Source organism: Ixodes scapularis, unplaced genomic scaffold (genome assembly GCF_016920785.2).
Source record: "Ixodes scapularis isolate PalLabHiFi unplaced genomic scaffold, ASM1692078v2 PGA_scaffold2__306_contigs__length_199485367, whole genome shotgun sequence".
Classification (NCBI taxonomy): Eukaryota; Metazoa; Arthropoda; class Arachnida; order Ixodida; family Ixodidae; genus Ixodes; species Ixodes scapularis.
Window position 1 is genome coordinate 11847098 of NW_024609857.1, and position 21481 is coordinate 11868578.

At 43.1% G+C, this 21481-nt stretch overlaps 1 protein-coding gene across 1 annotated transcript in view; it reads left to right on the plus strand.

Moving 5' to 3' along the window:
- The window catches only part of LOC8031235 (probable ATP-dependent RNA helicase DDX10), a 22539-nt gene continuing 1058 nt past the window's right edge, over positions 1–21481 (plus strand). Inside the window, exons 1-18 of the mRNA XM_029995754.4 lie at positions 1–224; positions 576–636; positions 1273–1403; positions 1521–1679; positions 2308–2428; positions 2588–2702; positions 4058–4154; positions 4840–4944; positions 6151–6313; positions 6746–6830; positions 14178–14276; positions 14857–14944; positions 15006–15094; positions 16567–16843; positions 17189–17326; positions 18311–18478; positions 19418–19480; positions 21057–21199. Coding sequence (XP_029851614.2) covers positions 15–224; positions 576–636; positions 1273–1403; positions 1521–1679; positions 2308–2428; positions 2588–2702; positions 4058–4154; positions 4840–4944; positions 6151–6313; positions 6746–6830; positions 14178–14276; positions 14857–14944; positions 15006–15094; positions 16567–16843; positions 17189–17326; positions 18311–18478; positions 19418–19480; positions 21057–21199 — 2312 coding nt within the window. The 5' untranslated portion in view covers positions 1–14. The remainder of the gene's footprint in view (positions 225–575; positions 637–1272; positions 1404–1520; positions 1680–2307; positions 2429–2587; positions 2703–4057; positions 4155–4839; positions 4945–6150; positions 6314–6745; positions 6831–14177; positions 14277–14856; positions 14945–15005; positions 15095–16566; positions 16844–17188; positions 17327–18310; positions 18479–19417; positions 19481–21056; positions 21200–21481) is intronic.

Here is a 21481-nt window from a genome sequence, read left to right on the forward strand (position 1 = left end):
TTCGTACCTTGAAGATGGCGGCTTCCACGAGCAACATGGATCGACGCGCTGACGAACGTGGTGGTGGAAAACGAGCAGGTTTTAGGAAAAAATGGAACAAGGACATGCCGAGGAAGTTCGACAACCGAGGATCCAAGGAATCCATGAAGCTGTACAGAAAGAGGCAAACGCAGGGTCTCACGGAAAAGGAAGAAATTGAGAGGTTGAAAGAAGCGTATGATACGGTGAGCCACGCGCTAGGAAGGTTGTCAAACTTTGTCGGTCGATTTGAATTCCAAAATATTTGTACAGTACATACAAGTTGCCTTGCCACATTTTCAGAGCACCGGGACTTGTCGGACTCTTTTGTCTTAAAATATGCGGAAAGGTTCTCTTGCAGAGCATAGTCTGGCCCTGATCTGGATACGTAGCATCCGTCTCGAAATAAAATGCCTTAAAACAATATTTATTTGCACAAAAAGAGTATTACCCTGGATGGTGTGCCTGGCTGGGCAGTAAGGTTAAAACCAGAACGCAACTGCGCCTGCCAGCCCGCCTTGTTTTTAATCACCTTGTATTTGTTTTTTTTATTCCAGTTTGACGTTAACACGGCAAACACATTCAAAGATTTCCCGCTCTCTACCAAGACACAACTGGGTAGGTAGCCTCAATCGCATTGTCATTTTCATAGAATTCTAATGGCGTTGACTGTGCTCACTTATCTTCGCTGCCGTTGACACTGGTGCATGGTGATGGCTTTCTTCAAGCTGACTTAGAACATGTTTCTGAATGGTGTTCCAATAACTGTCAATCATTTAATCCACAAAACTAAATCTCAGTCTCGTGTTATCTAGGAAGCGCGGTGTCATTGGTTTACATCTTAAAATCAAAAAGGCAACTCAATTCACTGGGTGTCCTTATAGATGATCTTGTTGTCTGTATTGTCTGTTCCTTTATTTCTGTAACCACGTTTTTATAATAGTAAATGTTGAATACTGGCCATAATTTCACAAATATGTTGCAAATTTTTGCACCCTTTTGTTTACTGGGCTTGTTCAGGTCTTTAGTTAGATTGCAGCTAGAATTTGGCTTTGTCATCTGTAACTCTTCGACTCTACCACGGGTTTTTGCAACTTCAAATCTACAGAAACGAATTATAAGAATGGCATCTGATCGTCGTGTGAGGTTTCGCAGTATAATGATCAGCTATTGTACACTTCGAAACATTAAAACTAAAATAGGTACGACCAGTCTAAGGACTTCTTAATTTTGTTTTGCTTCTTTCATCCCTAGGTTTGAAGAATGCTGGCTTTGTCACTCCTACGGAAATACAAAAGGAATCCATCGGGCTTGCCCTCAAGGGCTTGGATATTCTCGGAGCTGCAAAGACTGGCTCTGGAAAGACACTGGCATTCGTCATTCCAGTGAGTGAGAAATGACTATTTGCCTAGGAACACTGGCAGCATAACTACCCTGCCAGTGTTCCTTTGAACACAGTCAGAAGTGTTTTGGTTTGAATTATTTCCCCTTTGTTTTTGTAGGTCTTGGAGAAGCTTTACCGTGAAATGTGGTCTCGCTACTACGGTCTCGGCGCCCTGATCATTACTCCGGTGCGGGAGTTGGCGTACCAAATCTTTGAGGTCCTCAAGAAGGTTGGCGTTCATCACGACTTCTCGGCGGGCCTCGTCATAGGCGGCAAGGTGGGTTGTTTTGGTCTGTTTCTGCTACTTTTCTCAACATCGAGGAGCAGTGAAGGTTGCCCCCGCCACCAGACAAAGAGACGTCAGCTTAGCCTTGTTTGTTACGCCTTGTAGCCTGTCAAAGACTAGAGGTAGGCAGACGCAGAAGTGAAGCAAAAGACGCTAAAACACAGCGGCTAGGACATCAGGGAAACACGAGCTGCTCTTCACCAGTTCCACACTTCGAGTTCTGTAGAATGCTTGGAAAGACAGTGGTGTACGCGTGTAGTCCGGAGAGCTGTGTATTGTAAAGTTGAATAAGTTTTGAAGTTTAGTATATGTGTTTGCATGTGTGACCTTTGCGGTGCTGTGCTCAGCTTAGCCCTCCCTGGCAGTGTGCCGCTAACCCTCAAAGTCAAGGACTGATTTATCCAAGGTGATGATAATAACAAAAATAAAATCAGTCGCTTAACTTGTTATGTTCACCTTTGAATGAGACTAGCTTTACTCTAAGGTCACATTTTTTTATTGCACGTGCTTGTCCAAACAAATGAAAATAAAACAGGTGTCCTTCTGACTAAGTTGCCTGCCAAGAGATAATGTGTAAGCTGAGTGAAATGTGCCTTCCCCCCCATCCCACCCCTTGAAGGACTTGAAGTTCGAGCGGAAGAGGATGGACTCCTGCAACATTGTGATCTGCACTCCAGGTCGTCTGCTCCAACATATGGACGAGAATCCTCTTTTCGACGCCACGCAGCTACAGATTCTTGGTGAGAAAACTTGTACCGATCCAGTACAGCTTTTCTGATTCACTGTGCAATGTTGTACAGGTGTTTTTCCCGCCATTATGGTATACTTTATCCAATCCAGCAATCCTGCAGCATTATTGGGTGCCATCCTTTTCTTACGGTTTTTCACGTCTCTTGCAGTGTTGGATGAGGCTGACCGCATTTTGGATATGGGCTTCCAGCAGAGCGTCAACGCCATTCTGGAAAACCTTCCGGTCGAGAGACAGACTTTGCTTTTCTCCGCAACGCAGACCAAGTGAGCTGCCAATCTTATGGGCTACTTCTAGTAGCTTGTAAACTGCTAGTTCTTTACAAGCTACTGGTGATTGGGTCACAAATGTTTAGTGTTTGTGAGAGAACACATGGTAGTATTTACTATGGTGGCCTTCCATGCTGCTGTAAGAAATGCATTTGACTTCTTTTCATACTACTACAGTGACCTTTTTCCTGGTCACATAATTATTACTTGCAACCTGTAGAAAGAAATGTCATATTTTTGGTGTTTGGTTTCAAAGCCGGACCCTATAAAAGTTTCTCGATTAGCAGAACTTCCTTAAGCTTCTCTTAAAGGGCTACTCCACCGATTTTTTTATTGCCTCCGATTTGCTTGAAATTTTGCTTAACTAACCAACAAACATCACGAAAATAGTATCCCAAATATTAGGTCAAAATATTGTTTTTTCGCGAAGTTATTAAATTTACAGTTTTGGTCCTCACCGTGTTTTTCAAGCTCGAAGTCTCTACTGGCAACAATGAAAAAGTGACGTCAGTGGAAGGCAGGGGTTCACTCTTTGGGCTGTAGATTTTGTTTTAAACTGATTCGAAGCAGTTTCATGGTGTCAAATGAATGCTTGGGAAGCTCGCTGCAGCACCCGCGCTCCAGCACGGAACAAATGATTGGCATATTCTATTTTTTGGCTGCTTGCTCGACTGGCAAGCCTGCCTGCCCCTGACGTCACGGGCCTGAAAAGCGCGCGTATATTTGAATGTTGGTTTTTGCATCATTTTCATTCGCCGATTTCGCAATAACTATTATGAATTTCGCGATTCTAAATAGCATACCGGAGAGAGTAAAGGCCGGGGAGTCAGAAAATATAGTTAGTTGAGGTAGCTCAAAAAATCGGTGGAGTACCCCTTTAAACCCATACTGAATTAGAGATGTACAAAGGGCTTACACATAAAGATGATAAAGGTAAGGTGACTTCTAATTTACATACCAGGACCTGTTCTCATCTGTATCATTTGTATTCATGATTTAAGATGTAATTGCACCTAATCCTGTAGTACTTGTAGTATATGGTGGAACATTGAGGCAACATGAAATGAACCAGAGTTAGATAACCTGTTACTTTTGCATTTGGATAATGACAGGCAACAGGTATTGTTTTGAAGCAACCCTGGTACAACAAAGAAAAGCATGGAAGATGTGTGAAAATGAACTTCTACTTTTGTGTTAAAATACTCGAAGAGCTGAAAAACAACATGATGTCTTGTTCTAATGCTAATTTCCAGTAATACCGTAAGTTAGCATTTCTAGATATAGGGGTTGAACCAGCTATGTCTTGTCGAGTAGAACAACCATTCATCTCTCGTTATGTTCCCATTTTGTAGGTCTGTGAAGGACTTGGCGAGGTTGAGTCTCAAGAGCCCAGTTTACGTGTCTGTGCACGAGAATGCAAAGTTCACTACTCCCGAAGCTTTGGTCCAGGTAAGACTAGTGGGCCCCTTACGCCTAATTTTGTTGCCACGGCCTGTGTTGTCATCTAAGAGACGAGAAAGCAAGAGTTGCAGAACAGACAGGCTCAACCTCAGGCACTGAAAACAAAACGCTCATGGGAAACACTTCCAATGTTTTATTTTCAAATAAGACACACTTTCTTATAACCTTCTTTTCCATAACAGTCGATTTAGTACCACGCTATTAAAGATAAGTGAATGTTTCATCTTGAGGTATCATTCGACGTGTCACTAAGCAAAACTAGACTAAATAATAGACACTCATGAACTGGATGGACATAACTGTGGAAATATGTGTGCTATTAATCCTCATGCGTCCTTGCTCCCCTTGGTTTAAGAAACAGCTTGGAAACATGCTGCGAACGTTATCAAAGGAGTGCAACTTGCGGATGCATTCAAGAACAATTAGAGTGTGAGAGTTTGGGAGACTTTCTAGGAATCCAAGAGCTTATTTGGAATGACAACTGTCGTAATAAATTGCTCGCAACTTAATATTCTATTTATTTGTGAGTAGTTTAGGAGTTCCTGAACCCAGAATAGTTATAATTGTCACTAGTAATTGCAGTGGGTATCAATTTAGTAGAATATATTTTATGAGTTTTCACCAGGGAATAATCTGGGCTTGCTAAAATGCTTTTTGTGACTTGCTGCTCCAGAGCTACACCGTGTGTGATCTCCACAACAAGCTCAACCTCCTGTGGTCGTTCATTCGGAGTCACCTAAAACAGAAGATCCTGGTCTTCCTTTCTAGCTGCAAGCAGGTGAGGCGCTTTGGCATCCATTCACATCCCCAATGTCGCTTAACTGCATGTCTTCTTCTGCCGTGGAAGGGTGAGAGATTGGGTAGTATACCGAGTTTTAGTTAAACATAACTACACCGATGGCCACAAGGGCCCTCCAAGTGACTTCTGGGTAGAGGTCGTCACAGCTACGGGCCAGCCCGTGGGCCAAACTTGGGCTTCACGGCTTCATTCGTGAAGGGCCGGGGCCGGGCACAAGCCTTGCAGTCGAGTCTACAAGGCGGGCCAAAGCAGGCCACGATCCGCGCCAGTGCAGTGACGTCAAAGATTGAGTCGTCCTGCAACTCGAATTTTTCTCACGCCTCTCAGCCATCCCGACCCGAGGTGTCGTGTTCGCCCACGTCCCACGATCAACCGCTCTCCTCCGTGCGTGCCGCCTATTGCTGTGAGAAGACGGCGCTTCACTTTCGAGTTCAAAGTTCTTTTAGGACCCTTTCATCGATCTCAAATTCTTTGAAACGGTGTGAGGTTGAAGAGGATGCGTAGTGGACTTTTATGAGTGATGTGAGGGGCCACGTTGCACCGGTTCTGCGTGAACGGCTGCCCCGGTGGAGTCACAACGGGAACTACGGTACACAGACACCTAACCCAGTCGTTTTGACCGTTTGACGATTTCCTTTTCCAAGTCTGAGAGGTCGTCGCGCACCTAAAAAAGGGAACTTTGTCCGATTCTCTGACTTTCCAATCATCCTCAGTGTATGTGCCGAGTGCCGCCATGTTTTCCGAGGGAGAATAAAAAGCCAGAAGGCGACATCAGTCTGGACTTCGATTTTCGGTATTTCAAAAAGAAGGGCCGTAGTGCGTTGCAATTGCTTTTAAAAGCATGTTTTGCGAATGCCGTCATCAAATATTATAAAAATGTCACTTATAAAGCTTTTAAATTTGATAATAGATTACGTCACAAATAAAATGAAGCGAGGAGGTGAGAAGGAGGAGAGAAAACGTCAAAAATAAAAAGGCGCGCACGCGCATGGGGAAATGTTTTTTACAATTTGGTAGTTTTTGCTTGTTTATGACACAACTGGCATCGTTTTAGGCAACAAACAATAATACAACCTTTGGGGTGTCAGTGCCCCTTTAACCTTCAAACTGTGCTTAAGAATCACGCTGGGACACTCACAATCGCGGTTAAAGCTCCCTTGAATTGAAATGAAATGTGTCCCGCAGGTGAAGTATGTATACAGGGCATTCTGTCGCATGCGGCCCGGCATGACCATCCTGGAACTTCACGGCAACATGTACCAGATGAAGCGGATGGCCGTCTACGACGAGTTCTGCCGCAAGCAAAGTGCCGTCCTGATTGCCACCGACATTGCGGCTCGTGGTCTTGGTGAGTACGCTTGGCACTCCCACCTTGTTTTCTGCTTGTAGATGCTCTTGATTTCCCAATGATAGAGTGCTGAATTGGTACTGCTGGAACGAACTGGCAATGATGGCTTGTGCAGCATTTGTTGTCTGTGGGGAGCCTATATGCTTGCCATGTACACTGCCCCTCAAACCTACCATGGCCCCTCGGTTACCAAATTATTGATCTATTTCTGGCTACTCAAAACTAAATTGGTCACTGCAGCAGTTTGAATGCCTTCCCCGGGTTGAGTTGCGATCAGGGAGTCAGAACTTCACCGCATATTTTGACTGGCAAACCCAGGAATGGCTCACAAAGTGCCAAAAACGGACCATCTCGTGGTGGCGTTACGTTTGGGGAGCACTTTACTTTCCGTCTGGTTATTGCCGCGTTTAATTATTGTGCACTTCTGTTTAGATTTTCCTGCTGTGAACTGGGTGATTCAGCTAGACTGTCCTGAAGATGTCAACACCTACATCCACAGGGCTGGGAGAACTGCAAGGTGACGTTTTCCTCTTTTTCATTTTCACCTTCTGAAGGGCCACTGCCAGTTATTTGTGGTGTACGCTCGCCACTTTTGTTTTGTTTCATTTTATTTCATTTGCTCAGTTTGGAGGAGCTAAGGTGTAGCTCAGTTGTAAAAAAGAGTGAGCAAACATTTTTTTTAGTAGTACTGTCGTGCTCGTTTATAACAAAGTCTGTTATAACGAAATAGCGGCTATAGCGAAGCAATCACGACTTGCCATTCCCGTTTGCACTTTTTAAATGTATTTGTGTCTGTTTTTGACAAAGTAAATGGGTGGCTTCCGCAGTAATAGTGAAGAGAAATTTTGTGACAATTGAAAAAATGATCAAATTTAAAAAGTTTACCAAGTCGCAGACCGCCGCACCTTGCTGCCGCGGCTAAGCAGCCACCCAGAACGATGCTGCAAAGGTCGGCGGCAGCAGCCTCTGCATCGTTGTCTGGGTCCATCCATTCTAAAGAAGACGTAGCAATTTTTTTATGTCTAGGATATATGTGAAAAAATTAATTTGAATAGAGATGCCTCTGAACTAAAAAAAAAACATTTTTTTGTGAAAAAAATTAATTTTATTTTTGCTGACATGCTCTACATTTCTGGAATTTGCTTAAAATTCATGTAGCTAAAAATTGCATTGTCAAAAGAGTTGTATGCCAAACAAATTTAGGTGGTTGCCTAATTACTTAGTAATATTCCCTATCTTACACTATTATACAAACATTGAAAGACGCCATTTTGGGTCCAAATAGGAGCTTCAAGAAAAAGACCATGAATTGTTTTTGTCAACTTTGATTTGGGTGTTAGCTACAATACTTTTCTTGTTTGTTCTCATAAAATTGATAATTCAATTACATCTGTTGCATTTTCAAAGTCTCGTTTGGTTGCATTGTAATTGAATTACAAAATCTTCAGTTTGTGCAGAAACGGCCATATTAAATATATAGTCAGAAAAAGCAATGCGGGCAGCAGTGCCCAGAACTTTCAAAATAGGCGCTTGCGTCGTAGGCGACGCACGCCAGCGTTTACCAGCGAGTTGTCAACGGTGTGAGACGCCACCGCAAGGTCTTCAACGCCCTCCTGAAAACCTCTTCTATTCAGTTGAAGTGGACGTTATCCTGACTTCCATGCATCCGTATTCTCTTTATGTTACGCAATGATACTGGCATCTTAATTTTACTCTGCTTATGTCCAGATAATTTGTGCTGAACGCAGACTTGCATTATCTGCTTCCCGAGTTTGGGAATGCCTACTGCGCGTCGGCCTTGTCTGTCGTGGTAAAAACTATTCAGGCCGGATAGCTCTTCAGCTAGTCAGTAGCAGAGTGTCGAACCGATATTTTTATCGGTTCGGTTCGGGTTCGGGTTCACGGCTTTCGGTTCAGTTCCGGTTCAGTTCCGGGGCGCAAAAATAACGGTTCAAACCGGTTCGAACCGGTTCATACCGGTTTGAACCGCTAAATTGAGAATATATTTTCTGCGTTGTTCTGTCAATAGGCACTATTTAGGCCATGAATCTAACTGCTGTAAACAATCTGATTTTTGCGAGGACCTATTTTTGAGAATTTCGCGAATCGCCTACAATTCGCGAAAAATGGGTCCCGCGAACAATTTCGGTAAGATGTAAACAGATTGATATTTATATTGAGATTCCACCGCGTCGAGAAAATTACAACCCACGAATTATTCCAAAACTTCAGCTTTGACCTAAATCGCGAAATATTGAGCCCACGAAAAATAAGTCGTTTACAGTATATAGTTTTCTTTTTTTTTTTATTGTTTGTTCAATCCAGTTTTATTTTCAGGTACAAAAATTATAAAATTCTGTTATTTATACCTACACAACAAGAAAGGAAAATCTCCATTAACATACCAAACGTCGTGTCTATACGACTCAACCTCCCTTCGTTTACCAGAGTCACATACATTGTACCTGAATCGAAATGTTTTCGCGAAGTGAAGTAGGTTGCCTAAAATACCCGTGACAGGAACAACTTTGTATCGCAGTATTAGATGTTGAATCGTGGTTTTGCCCTTGAACTAATAAATTAATTACAGTGAATAAAATCATGAAATGGGCACCTCGTCGCCATATATACCATAAAATGTGTTTTACGGAATACATTTCACAATATATATATGACGACGAGACGACTGATCTTAAGGCAATATAATTTTAAAAATGTCACGAAAGTCACGGGACAAGTCCTTCCACTCTATATTTTATTAAAACACTAAGCGACAATCGCAATGCTTGTTTTTTCTAACTAGCATTGTTTGCTCTCAGCACCATGATGCGGGCGACGAATCATGCGAAAAGGAGTGGCTGAAATTGTTCACTCTAACCTATGAGCACCTTCGTACTGAGATCGAATCTGACCTAAAACAGTGCTTACCCATGCGAACATTTTCTATATTGGATAAACTGGCATAGCCTGGTTCTGAGGTTTGCTCTTGACAAAATGCCGGTCAATTTAATTTGCAAATAAGCATCACCCTCTCTAATTGATGATTTTTGTCAAATAGAACAAAGTGGGATTTCATGCTCTACTCAATTCGGAAGCTACTTAGTTGGACACTTTCTGAGAGTTTAAGTGTGCAATCGTCATAGTTCCATCATTCGTTCCAGTAAAAAAAGGCGATAATAAAAACACATAAAAAACGCAATAATAAACTTCTATATATTTGAGAAGTTATATATGCGTGAGGAACACATATAGTTATTTAAATTAGCTTCAAAATAAAAAAACAACAACATTATTTAAAGCTTTTCCAAATCACCTATAACGTGTCTATAGAGGATAAAAGCGCCGAAAAAGATTTGCAGAACATCTTTCAGATAATTTAAAAGTGCATTTACATATATATCTTTGAGGTGAGGATCTTCTATTTATGCTGCCAAATCTTCAGACAGGAATTAAGTACATTTGTATTATCATCGATAAATTTGACTTTATGAAGTTCACATAACCGCCTGAGACCGACACGGAAGGACGATACTCGAAAATACGCCAGCTGTTGAGACTTCGGCAACGTGCTTTTGTTAGCTGTTTTGCAGTGTAAAATACTGGGTTGCAGGGTATGCCAAAAAACACTGTGATCACATGATATATCGCAAGGCAAATACACGAAATGTGCGGAAATAAGGAGATGACACGCAATTTTTTCTAAATAATCCCTTACACAACGCTTTACTGCAAAAAGAGATGCATAGAAATGCATAAAATGATATTCCTAATTAAACATAGATTCCTCGCAGGGCAAATGAAGATTTTTAGAATCCTAATATAAGTCACTTTTGGGCATCAGCTTGCCTCAGCTCGAAACGTCGCGAGATACTACTAATGTTATCTTAGGTTTTACGTGCACTTGTTTTGGGACCTTACTTCACGACTCTGTTCTTTATCAGTCATGTGCTGCAACATTTCATTAGGCTGCCGTATATCATCGCGAGACTGCTATAAATACTACACAACTTTACACCTTGGACGTCTACTGCTAGTGTTGCGAACGTCGCACTTCACCAGAAAGCTGAAGTATTTAACATGGTTTGCACGTGACGTAATCGCACTAGATACTGGTTGTCATTGCGAGTTGTTCTTGCTGAGAATATCAAATCCGATGGGGCAAAATGCACGCTGCAAAATTTTCGCGCTCAGTGCAAGCTATGTATTTGAGAGGCACACAATTTTCTTGTTGGTGCATCGTCGTTAGACACGGCGCGAGTATCTGGCGCGGCGAAAACGTTCTTTCTGGCAAGAGTGTTTTTACAAATAAAAGTTGTACCAACTACCCGTCTGTCACTATCGTTTCCAGGCCACGCTTTCTAGTCTGCGCCGAAAGTGCGCGGTAGAGGAATCTTTACGACACAGTATGCTTTAAAACTACCCCCCTCCCCACTCCCTTTTTTTTAGTTGCTCCTCAAGATACTTTTTATTCCTCAGGGATTGCCTGCTCCGTATTGAGTGGTGTTCACTCGACAATTATATTTGTGTCACTCGTTAACAGTAATTCTTCCTTGCTTTCACTTTGCACCAAACTGTGAAGGTTAAACAAAATACAGGGCGGTCGAAACTTGGAGAACTTGAGAACGACACTCCTGTGAGACTTAGAGCGGCTGCAAACGTTTGGCTATCCCCGTGAGACCACAAGGATCTTTCTTTTCAGCTATCCCTCACGTACACACTAATAGTTCCATGTAACGTCGGACTAATACGTCACATTTAGACCCTTTAACACTTCTATTCTTGGTACAACTTTCTGAGGCAGTTCAGCAATAACAAAAACATGTTTGGGAGCCTCAATGGTGTGCATACATGTAAAATGGGCCGTGCAGCATTTTTTTTACTTTCAGTTCAATAAATACCGCCAAGTTGTAATCCCTGACGTTGATAACTTGCAAAACCATCCATTAGTTTGTTCCTCCGAGAAATGAGAGACAGTCGAAAGAAAGAAATGAAACAGCTTTCCCCTCCTCAACTCGCAATTAGAACTATCAGCCACGTGATCTGATCCTAATATATGCAGCGTCAGTGTTTATCATAGTCATAAGCAGGGTTGGCAAAGCGAAGCATGGGCTAATCTTCAGATATAGTTTTAGTTGGGCTATAATGGGGCCCGAGCCCCACTAAAGCGACAAACAGAAACAAACGACAGCGGCTAGCCTTAAACCAGAGTATTTCGCGATTTGACAGGCTTTGTAGAATAAAGAAGGCTATGCTTAAACACGAGTATCATGCACACGATGGTACCATTTGCAGGCTTGTAAACACTCCTGCTAACTTCGCGAGCACCGAACAACTCAAAGCCGTATAAAGGTACCATCGCGAACATGCTGCATGTGTCTGAGGCTTGTCGCTTTCGTTTGCTTCTGCTTCTAGCTCTAGTGGGACTTGCGCCCATCATAATCTTTGAGTTGAACACGAGCCGTTACCCGAATGTTTGGCGATACTGGTTGTCATGAACCAGAGCATTTGACTCGGGATCATGACAATCGGGTACATCATGGTGTCATGGGACTCTCAGTGCGAAGTTGTGATGTCATGTGACGTCACGGTATCAACAACGTTAATAGATCTAGCGACGTCCTCAATTTGAACCGACTTTACGCGGTGAGTCACGTGACGTCACGGGGTCACGTGATGTGACATTACTTGACGGCATGTCTTGACATTATGACGTCTCGTGACGATGTGACACATGGCTATTCATAGTGCCGATAAGAAAGCGCCGCAAAAAACCAGGATTTATTATACATTGGAATTCTGTATATGACGATTTGATCAATACTTAGAGGAATTAACGTGCCAATTTTTTATTCCCAAATATAAAATTTGTAATACTAACAAAAAAAATTACCGTGAACCGTTTTGAACCGGTTACCGTTATATTTTTTTCCGGTTCCGTTCCGGTTCAGTTCCAAGATGGCGGCGAAGATTTCAGTTCGGTTCAGTTCCGGTTCGGCTAAAAATAACGGTTCTGTTCCGGTTTTCGGTTCGGTTCGGTTCCGGTTCGACACCCTGGTCAGTAGACTAAAAGAAATAAAGAAATCTCATAAAGTCTCTTCTTTTTGGAGCTTCTATTTGGACCCAAAATGGCATCTTTCAATGCTTGTATTTTAGTGTAAGATATGGCATATTATTAAGTAATTAGGCACCCACCTAAATTTCTCTGGTACACAACTGTTTTTTCACAATGTCCTTCTAAACCATTCGAGTTTTATGCAAATTCCAGAGATTTAGAGCATGATAACAGCAAAAATATAATTAATGTTTTTACAAAAATATTTTTTCCCTGGAGTTTAGAGGCTTCTTTATCAGAATTAATATTTAAAGTGTATCCCAGACATGAAAATAAGACTGCTTACGTGTAGGAATGCGAAAGCAATCGTACACACTGCACATTCCTGCAAGCAACGCACCCCCAGTTTTCTGCAGAGGCCGGCCACCGACCGGCCTCTGCTGCCAATGCGCGTGCGCCACCCTCTCCCTTTTATTGGCGTGCTAGCCGCAGTGTCAGGAAGAGGGCTTCTCTGTGAGGTGACATTTCTTGGAACTAGGTATGATGCGTCGCAGCCATTTTAAATGCCATTTTACTGAAGGAAAGAATTTAGGAGCCGTTTTTCGCGTTTTCAAACTTCCGGCTGCGCTCTATAGGACATTTAATGCTTTTGCATTAAAATTGTTGCGTCTCCTTTGGCATGAACTGACCCATCTGCTCCACACTCCTTAACTGGGAAGCGGCTTTTCTGCATCGCACGCGGAGAAGCCATCGTAGCATGCCGATGGGGCATTTGGAGCACTAGCGACAATGTACTGAAAGAGAGAGCCTAGATTTAAGTGAGAAAGCAACTCCAACCATGAAGAGCATTTTCAATTTTATAGCGGACGTCTCGTGAGCAGATGGGCCTGCATTTGGTTGTCTCGTGGCCAGCGTGGCGAGGAAGCCATGCAGAGAGGCGAACACGTTTGCAGATTGTGAATGCTTTTGACTCCTTGCAGGCTGCAGCTCATTTTGCAAACGCAGCCCACAAACCACATGACCCCGATCGGGCAGTTGCCCTCTCTTTTATGTCTAGGCTCTCTTTACCGACGAAGCACGAACTTGAGCGCAAACTTGGTGCCTTGCGCGCTTCTATGTTTACTTCGTGTCCTGGGTTGGCATCGCTGTTCGGTGTGGTCACTCTCTGCACGAGAGCCTAACTTCGCTTAAGCACCGAGTTGGTGGCTCATCGCCACTCAACGATGGCGAGCCCTGGCACCACCAGCACCTCAATGGGAAAGGCGACGACAATCTTCTTCAAACAAGAGTGTGCCACCCTCTCGACGAAGTGCGCATAAACGCAAAGAATGCCGTCCACTACCGGCGTCCTCTACAGAGGCCGTCGCAGCTGTCGACACGGTTCTTACGTAGTTCGCAGGATCGTCTCTCGATCGGAGCTTCTCGCAGTTGGCGAGATCTAGTGGAAAGTGCGTGCAGGGAAGCCTTGACCACTTTCTGCAGGCACGATAAACATGTGCCCGTGACGGCCCGTGTTATCTTTTTGTTTGCGTGTTACTTTTATGCGGTCCAGATATAATGAGGAGGTGGATATAGTGAAGCGATTTTCTATTCCCATAAACTTTGTTATAACCAGTCTCGACAGTATGGCACCGCACAAATGTACCCGAGGCGTTCAATGTTCCTCGGTTACGCCTGTCTGCACAACGCTGTTGTGCAACTCGCGAGATCCAGAACTAAGTACTGTACGATTAAAGAATGGCCAGCAAAATACATAGCTTTGCTTCACATAGTTAGTTGGGGAAATGTGCTCCTGCTTTATTGCTCATGCAGGTTTGAGAAAGGTGGTGAAGCGCTGCTGGTCCTCCTGCCATCTGAAGAGTCCATGGCAGAACAGCTGACGGCTAGAAAAATCCCCATCAACAAGATATTGTAAGTTTCTAGGTATACATTGATTGCAGTTTTAGAGCGTTTTACACTGTCGCATCTGCCTAATAAAGAAAGCTATGAAAGTTAATCTTAATATTTAATTTAAATGCAGAAGATATACTACCTCATTCTGCACTAGTTTTTGATTACCATGGGTCCCACGAGGTCAGTAGGACCCATCAAGCTTCAAAAGTCTATTGCATGACTGCTCCCAGTGAGCAGAGTACTACTGGTCCTTGTTGCAGCACATGTCAGGAGGAAGGTTTAAGCTATTGCATTTTCCACTAATGTATGGACTTCCAATAATTTAGAACCCTCAAAAGAGTGTACCAGTATATATTTAGAGGACACACCACCGACAATGCTTATATATGTAAACTTCGTAAAGATTTTACTCTGCTGGCTCCATAGACTGTAGACATGACACACACAGCAGGCATTTTACAGCAGAGATTGCAGTACAAGGTTGGTGTTCACCGCATTATATATACTACAAAACATAGGAATTTGAACCTTGACAGTCATTCCTAAGGCTGGCAAGCTCTTGTCTGTTCTAAATGCACCTCTTGAATGTTCACTCTAGAGTCAACCCGAGAAAGTTTGTGAACGTCCAAAGAAAGATGGAAGCCCTGTGTGCTCGTGACGTCTCCTTGAAGGAGAGCGCTCAGAGGGTAAGCCCTCCCTTTGTCTCGGCTGTTCTTCCACAGTTCCTGACTCCTCGTTGCTGCTCAGTGTTTTACAGCCTACCTGAAGAGCACGTTCCTCATGAAGGACAAGTCTGTCTTTGACGTCAAGAAGCTGGACTTGGAGGCATTTGCCAGGTAAGTCCCTTGTTTGCTACTTCCCTAAACCAAGGGTTGGCAACTTGTCGTCAGGCAGTGAATCCCTTTTTTTTTTATACTGCGATCGCCCAATTGGTTAAGCCACCATAATCCGATCCAATCCTCAAGGGGTTTCATGCAGCCTGTGACAGGCCAAGTAGGATTCCGTCAGGGTTTCTTCCAGATCCAAACATGCACAACACGTCGAGCTTTCAGGTTTGCAGTGGAAAGTATGTCGGACCCCAGTTTCAGGGATGAACAAAAACTCCTTTACAAAGAAAAATTAAAGGTGTAGTAAACGGTTTTTAAAAACAATAACAATGTGACCTTCGTGGAAAGTGTAGCTCTATACAAAAATACAGCTATATACCGAAAGTGACTTTGTCCAAACTGATATTTTCTTACATAATGAAACAATTGACTATTTTTGTATGCCTAACATTATTTTAGAGCGGGTGGAGCTAATTACCATAGCATAAATCTATAATCAGTAGTTTTATATATCATGATATTTATTGCATTGTAGTTTCATGCCAAGAAAATTATATATTGGTGTAATGTTTGCTTCGGTGTCAAGCATGAGGTCAATTATATGCAGTACAGAATTTGGAATGAAGTCAAGATTTTTGCATCTATGAATTACCTGAAAAATTATATTTTTACTTTATTTTCAGTTTCTTCATATATTGTCAGTATGGTTGAGAACAACTATTTTATGTAATTGGGTGTTTTTAACTCGCCTGTTTATATCTCTGTCATACACATTGTTTGGTCACATGTCTGTGAACTTTCAGCTTTAGCATACCGACTTCACCGCAACTTTGCTCACATGCTTATCAAGACATACGAATATGTTGCCAAAAACAATTGCTATGAATGTTTTCGTTTTTATGCCAGAAGAATTTTACTTTGTTAACTTTGTTAATTTTTTAAAGTGCCGTGACTGGAGGTAAACTAATCTACGAACCCATATTTCGAACCAGAGGTTGGTCAACTCCATTGGTGACAGGCTGGTTGCAATCAAGCATACAGGCAGCTGGCCAATATTGGTGGTTGAGGATTGGAGAAAGGCAATATCAGACAGCTTATTTTGTCAAGCACCAAGCACAGCCAGTAACAAAGTCTATATACAGTAAAACCTCGTTATAACAACACGGGATATAACAAACTAATGGATATAACAAAGCAATCATAATTCCCCTTGCTTGCTAATAGTGGGAAGAAATGGACATTGGCTATAACAAACTAATGGTTATAACGAAATAATTACGACCGCTCCTTCAACTTTGTTATAACGAGGTTTTACTGTATGTTGGATTTTTTACAAACAGTGTTAGATAAAATATCCAACACAAGAGCTGATTACAAAGCAAAAGGGGTAGTGGTACATCAGATGTGTGAAGGCATTGATTTCATATCCTTGGAGTTGCTATTAAAACTTGTTGACCTTTTTTGTTTGTTGTTTTTCACAGGTCTCTTGGCTTGGCTGTGGCACCTCGGGTTCGTTTTCTGCAAAAACACCTGAAACAAGTTCAGGCAAAAGAAGAAAAAGACAAGGTTGCTCGCCGAGGCGACGCTTTGCAGCCGTCTCATTCCACTGTGACAGAAGACCGCCTGGGTGGCGCATCCCCGTCACCGTGGCGGGGCTCCGACACCAAGGCATTCCAGTTCTACACGCAAGACGACAGCGAGGACTCTGACCTAGAGGACATCTTCACGGTCAAGCAGAGGATCACGTACGACTCGGAGGTAAGGGACATACTCTACGGAAAAGGTCAGGTTTGGAGATATTGTAGCTTCTCTCGTTGCTTTGTTGGGTAGGCCCAATGAACTTCTAAGTTTTTTGTTTGTTCTCTATAAAAGAAAATATATGCAGAGTTTTGACCAATGGGGGACGTGGATTTAAACAAATGCAGTGATTTTCGTCTCCACTTTTGGCAATGCTGCAATCAATCTTTTTATTTGTTCAAAGTTTCAATAGGCTTTGTTTTAGGTCTGAACTTAGTGCTGCTTTATCTAGGATGCAGCACCCCCCTGTTTACTTGTGGTACACTGTGGACCGGCGAGTTTGATTTGTGAATGACCTCTCTTCAGGAAAATGCAGAAGCAGAGCTGCCCGCCGATGAGGAGCGGAAGAAGAAGAAACCCCTGACAAAAGCGGCAGTTGCTAAGAAAATCCTAAGGAAGAAGCTCGTCGCCAACACTAAGGTCGCTTTTGACGAGGAGGGCAAGGTTAGCGACCTTGATTATTCAATTTATATATTTTTTTAGGTAGTTGTATTACAGATGAGGGTGGTACACCTTCAGATGTGTTTGTTAGAATAGATTGATGAGGATGCCAGGCCAACGAATCATGATACTATGGTAATTTATGGGCAAACAAGTACTATGATGTAAAGTAGCCGTCTGAGATTGAAAAGAGCAGGTTTTGCACAAAGCATATAGATTACGCAGCCAAGACACTACCCACAAGTATTTTTGCCGTGAAGTCACATATTTGTGAAAAACAAACAAGTCAAACCGGAACTGAAAAGGCAAGAGCGGTGACCTATAATGTCACAGTGCTCTGTAGTCTACACCATCAGAGTTTCTCTAAATTATTGTGATTATGGAATTTCATTGGTCATAAAAATTATGCTCTCTGAATTCTATTAGTAGTACTTTTAATTATGAATATGTGCCTTAGACGACCTACAACAATGTTTTGTCCACTATGTTATCATCGCATATGGAAAAAATAATAAGAGCAACTCCAAATACCTAAGTCCTGACAAAAAAGAAAGGAGCTGCAAGTGTATTTTATATGGGTAGCTAGGCCCTTGTAGACCATTTCAGTGGAAATCTTGGCAAACATAAATTTCGTTTCAGTGTCACTTTAAATTTGTGACAGCAGCATTGAGCCAATAACCCATTGCACCTTCATTCCGTACTAGGCAAAGTTACAAGCTGTTAGAGCCTATGTAGCATTGTAAATGCCATATCATCATGTTGTATCCAAACTAGCTGATCACATTAACCCCTTAACCATTTAGGACGAGCCTAGCTCGTCAATGTGGAGCTGCCCCCAAACCGTTCAGGATAAGGCAGCTTTCCCGGTTCACGCACTCAATTGTTTTGGACGAACCAGGCTCTCTCAAGCTTAGTTTGAGGCTCTGCCAACAAATAGCAACGCTGTTTTTTTTTTTGTTTTTTTTTTAATTTTTTTGTTTTTTGCAGGTTATTGAAGAGGGCGTGAACGTCCAGAAGGCAGACACGATAAAGGAGCTGCTCAAGGATGAGAAGACACCCTGTGGCATTGACCTGGAGATCTCCAAGAAGATCCTGCAGGAGGAGGACAAGTTTGACAAGCAGCGCGACAGGGAGAGGGTCAAGGCAATGCACAGGGTACGGTAGCTCTCCTGCTGCAGACCATGGCGAATAGTGTCCGATTTTGGTCTCAGTGAAAGCAAGGGCATCCTCAGCTGCCAATTGGATGCGGCGCCACAGCTTGCGCGACATCTGGCAGTGAGATTTTATTGGCCCGTTTGCAAGTTCACAGTCGGGCAATGTTTTGGCGAGGATTTCTCGCCAACATACAAACAGCGAGAAATGTCTCGTGGCCTTTGATGTGCTCATTCTGAGTACTCCTTCGTCCACCGGTCAATGTCAGCTTGAATACGGCAGTGGAACAACTTGAGGTTTGAAAAACAGGCGCGGGTTGTCAATGGCTTTTAACGCTAAATAGCAGACGATCACAATTTCAGCCCGCGTCCGATCTTGCCCCGCCACGGCGCTCGGTTCATAGCAGACAATCGACTTTTTATTCGGTCTGTTTGCAGACTATGTACAACGTTTTACGGTTTCACTTCCGTCTGCGAATGACGCTTTTTAGCAGACAGACGGCGTTCTTCGCTCACGTCAGCAGACGTGCTGTCTACAAGCGCTATCTCGGCTCACTCCACGAGGGGCAAATTAGATCTCGCTCTCGCAGCGACCAAAATCGGACCCCCGAAGTGTGTCTCCGACTGTTCTGTTTAGTGCGTCCTTGAATGTGATTCCTCGATTTCCGACCGAGGATGTGTAAAAGTACCACACTGTTGCGTGTTGCGATCCCGGCAGTGGCGGAGCAGCAGAGGATCACAGGTTGAGATTTGTTGCCATTTCGGGACTGCTTTCGACGCTCGGGCAGTAGGGGATGCTAAACGCTCCATTCGGGGATGTGTTTTGGCCACCATACTGCAGATTCATTGTCGCTGGTTGAGGGACAACTCTGCGCCGTAGAGATGTGGCATGTGGAGAAGCTGTTGCTTTCTAACATTTTGTTTTTGTTTTGCTGCTCCTCAGGCAAAGCGGTTGAAGCTGAGACAAGAGCGGAAGCAGGAGCAAGGTGAAGTGACTTTGGATGCGGTGAGTTTTGTGGTTTACTTTTGGTAGGGTAAGAAGTGGTGTTACCATAGCGCGTTATATAATTTGTGTAAGAACAGGCTAAAGTTGGGTAGATCAAATGGTGCTACTAATAAATGAGGAGGGTGTTATGAAATAAAAATAATGCTCAATTTTACATTTTACAAGTTGACTTTTTTCTAAATAAAAAGTAAAGAGTTTTTTTATTCTTTTTATTTGTGTAATTATAAAGGGCATGGTTTTCTGATGTTTTAGGCCCTGGGAGTGGGGAGCGATCGACAGTGTAATGTGTGAATGTTGGTGAAACTTTGTGAGTTCATAGATCTAAATTTGAAGCTGGAAATGTTTGACAGAAATTTACTTCAAAAACATATCCAGATATGCACCTTTTTCGTTTAGCCTCGCACCCAGCCACGTTGTTTTCATATCCGGTGTGCGTTCCGAAAAAAAAAAGCAAGAGATTACAACCCCGAACAAGTAAAAAAGTATAAAAGGGTCATAACAAGAACGACTGACAGTTGCAATTAAAATGTTAACACACTCTAGTGTTGAGACGAGAAGAATGTGATGTTTGCACGCATACCAAACGTTCCAGAATTGAAGATGGCAGCGCCCATGTAGAAAAGGTGTATACCAAGCATGAAACTCAGCAGTGCTAGGATCGTTTGGTCCTACTGTTTTGGCAAGACAGATCACCTTATCCAACTATTGAGATTGACTACTTCCAGTGCACGCAACACTGCGCGCATTACATTATGGGGCCTCTTTTGCCATGGAGAGGAGTGGCATGGTTTCGATTTTGATTGCCCCATTGGTAAAGTACTGCGTCTCGGCACTGCCTGAAAATAAAATCGGTGCTTGCTTGCATTGTACCCATTCATCTTCGTGAGAGCCTCCGCTGAGACATGGACCCCCAACAGCCTTAAGAACCTGCCTAAACTAAGCGAGGAGTAAAAGCATGTCCAGCTACGTCCCATACCTTTCTGGCAGCCTGGCTACAATCCAAAATGCAGCATGACCCTCCTGGGTCAACATTCGTTTAGGAAGCCCAAGACATTGGGACGATGGAACAGTCTGATCGGTCCAGTGCACTTCTTCTTGCTGCAATTACCTGCCACAGAGTCTAATATGTCGGGAGCCCCCAAAATGTGTGTCCCAGCATTCTGTTCGCATTGGTAAGCATTCCCTTGCAGTACTAAGTACTAATATAAATTTAAAAAAAGTCAAATATTCAAAAATGCACGCACTGTATTTGGTCGTGACAGGGTGTCAGAAATCGAGGTTGGCAAATCGACACCGAAACCGTGACCATTAGATTCCCGAGATGCTTTGCGCTGCACTACGCTGCTAGAATCGCTTCGATTTTGCAGGAGGTCTATTGAGTAGATAGCAGTTTGTATGCAAGGGGATTTCCTTGGGTGCTGAACCACACAAAGTGTTGATTTTGCTTAGTGCTTCAGAACCGAAACCTCTACTCAGTTAACTATTGTGCATTGCAAATGTACAAGTAATTGGCTTTTCGTATGGGGGTGTAAGAAGAACTTTGGTCTCATCTTGCAATTCATCTTTTCTTCCAAAGGAGAGTGGTAATGAGGAAGAGAAGGAAGTGGAAGGCAGTGAAGAGGAACAAAGCAACAATGAAGACTCGAAAAGCGGGGAAGAATCACACTCTGGTTCGGAAGACGCCGACACTGACGAAGAACGACTTCCCCAAGCAAGCAGGTATGTACACCTTTTCAGAGAGAACTCGTGGCACCTATTGCCAAGAAAGAAAAGACAACCTCTATGGGCCTCCAGCACTTCTTTGCAACTCAAAGCAGGTGAAAATTTCCCAGTTGAGCATAGAATGCAAACTGAACCACCTACTTTGAAGTGTTTTATGTGATATACACAGGGAAAAACCCCATGAATCAAAGGTGCCATGGGCATCTGTAAATCGGGGATTTAACATGGTCGCATTTAGAATTCTCCAAAGCAGCTTTGTCCCAAAGAAGAGATAAGTGA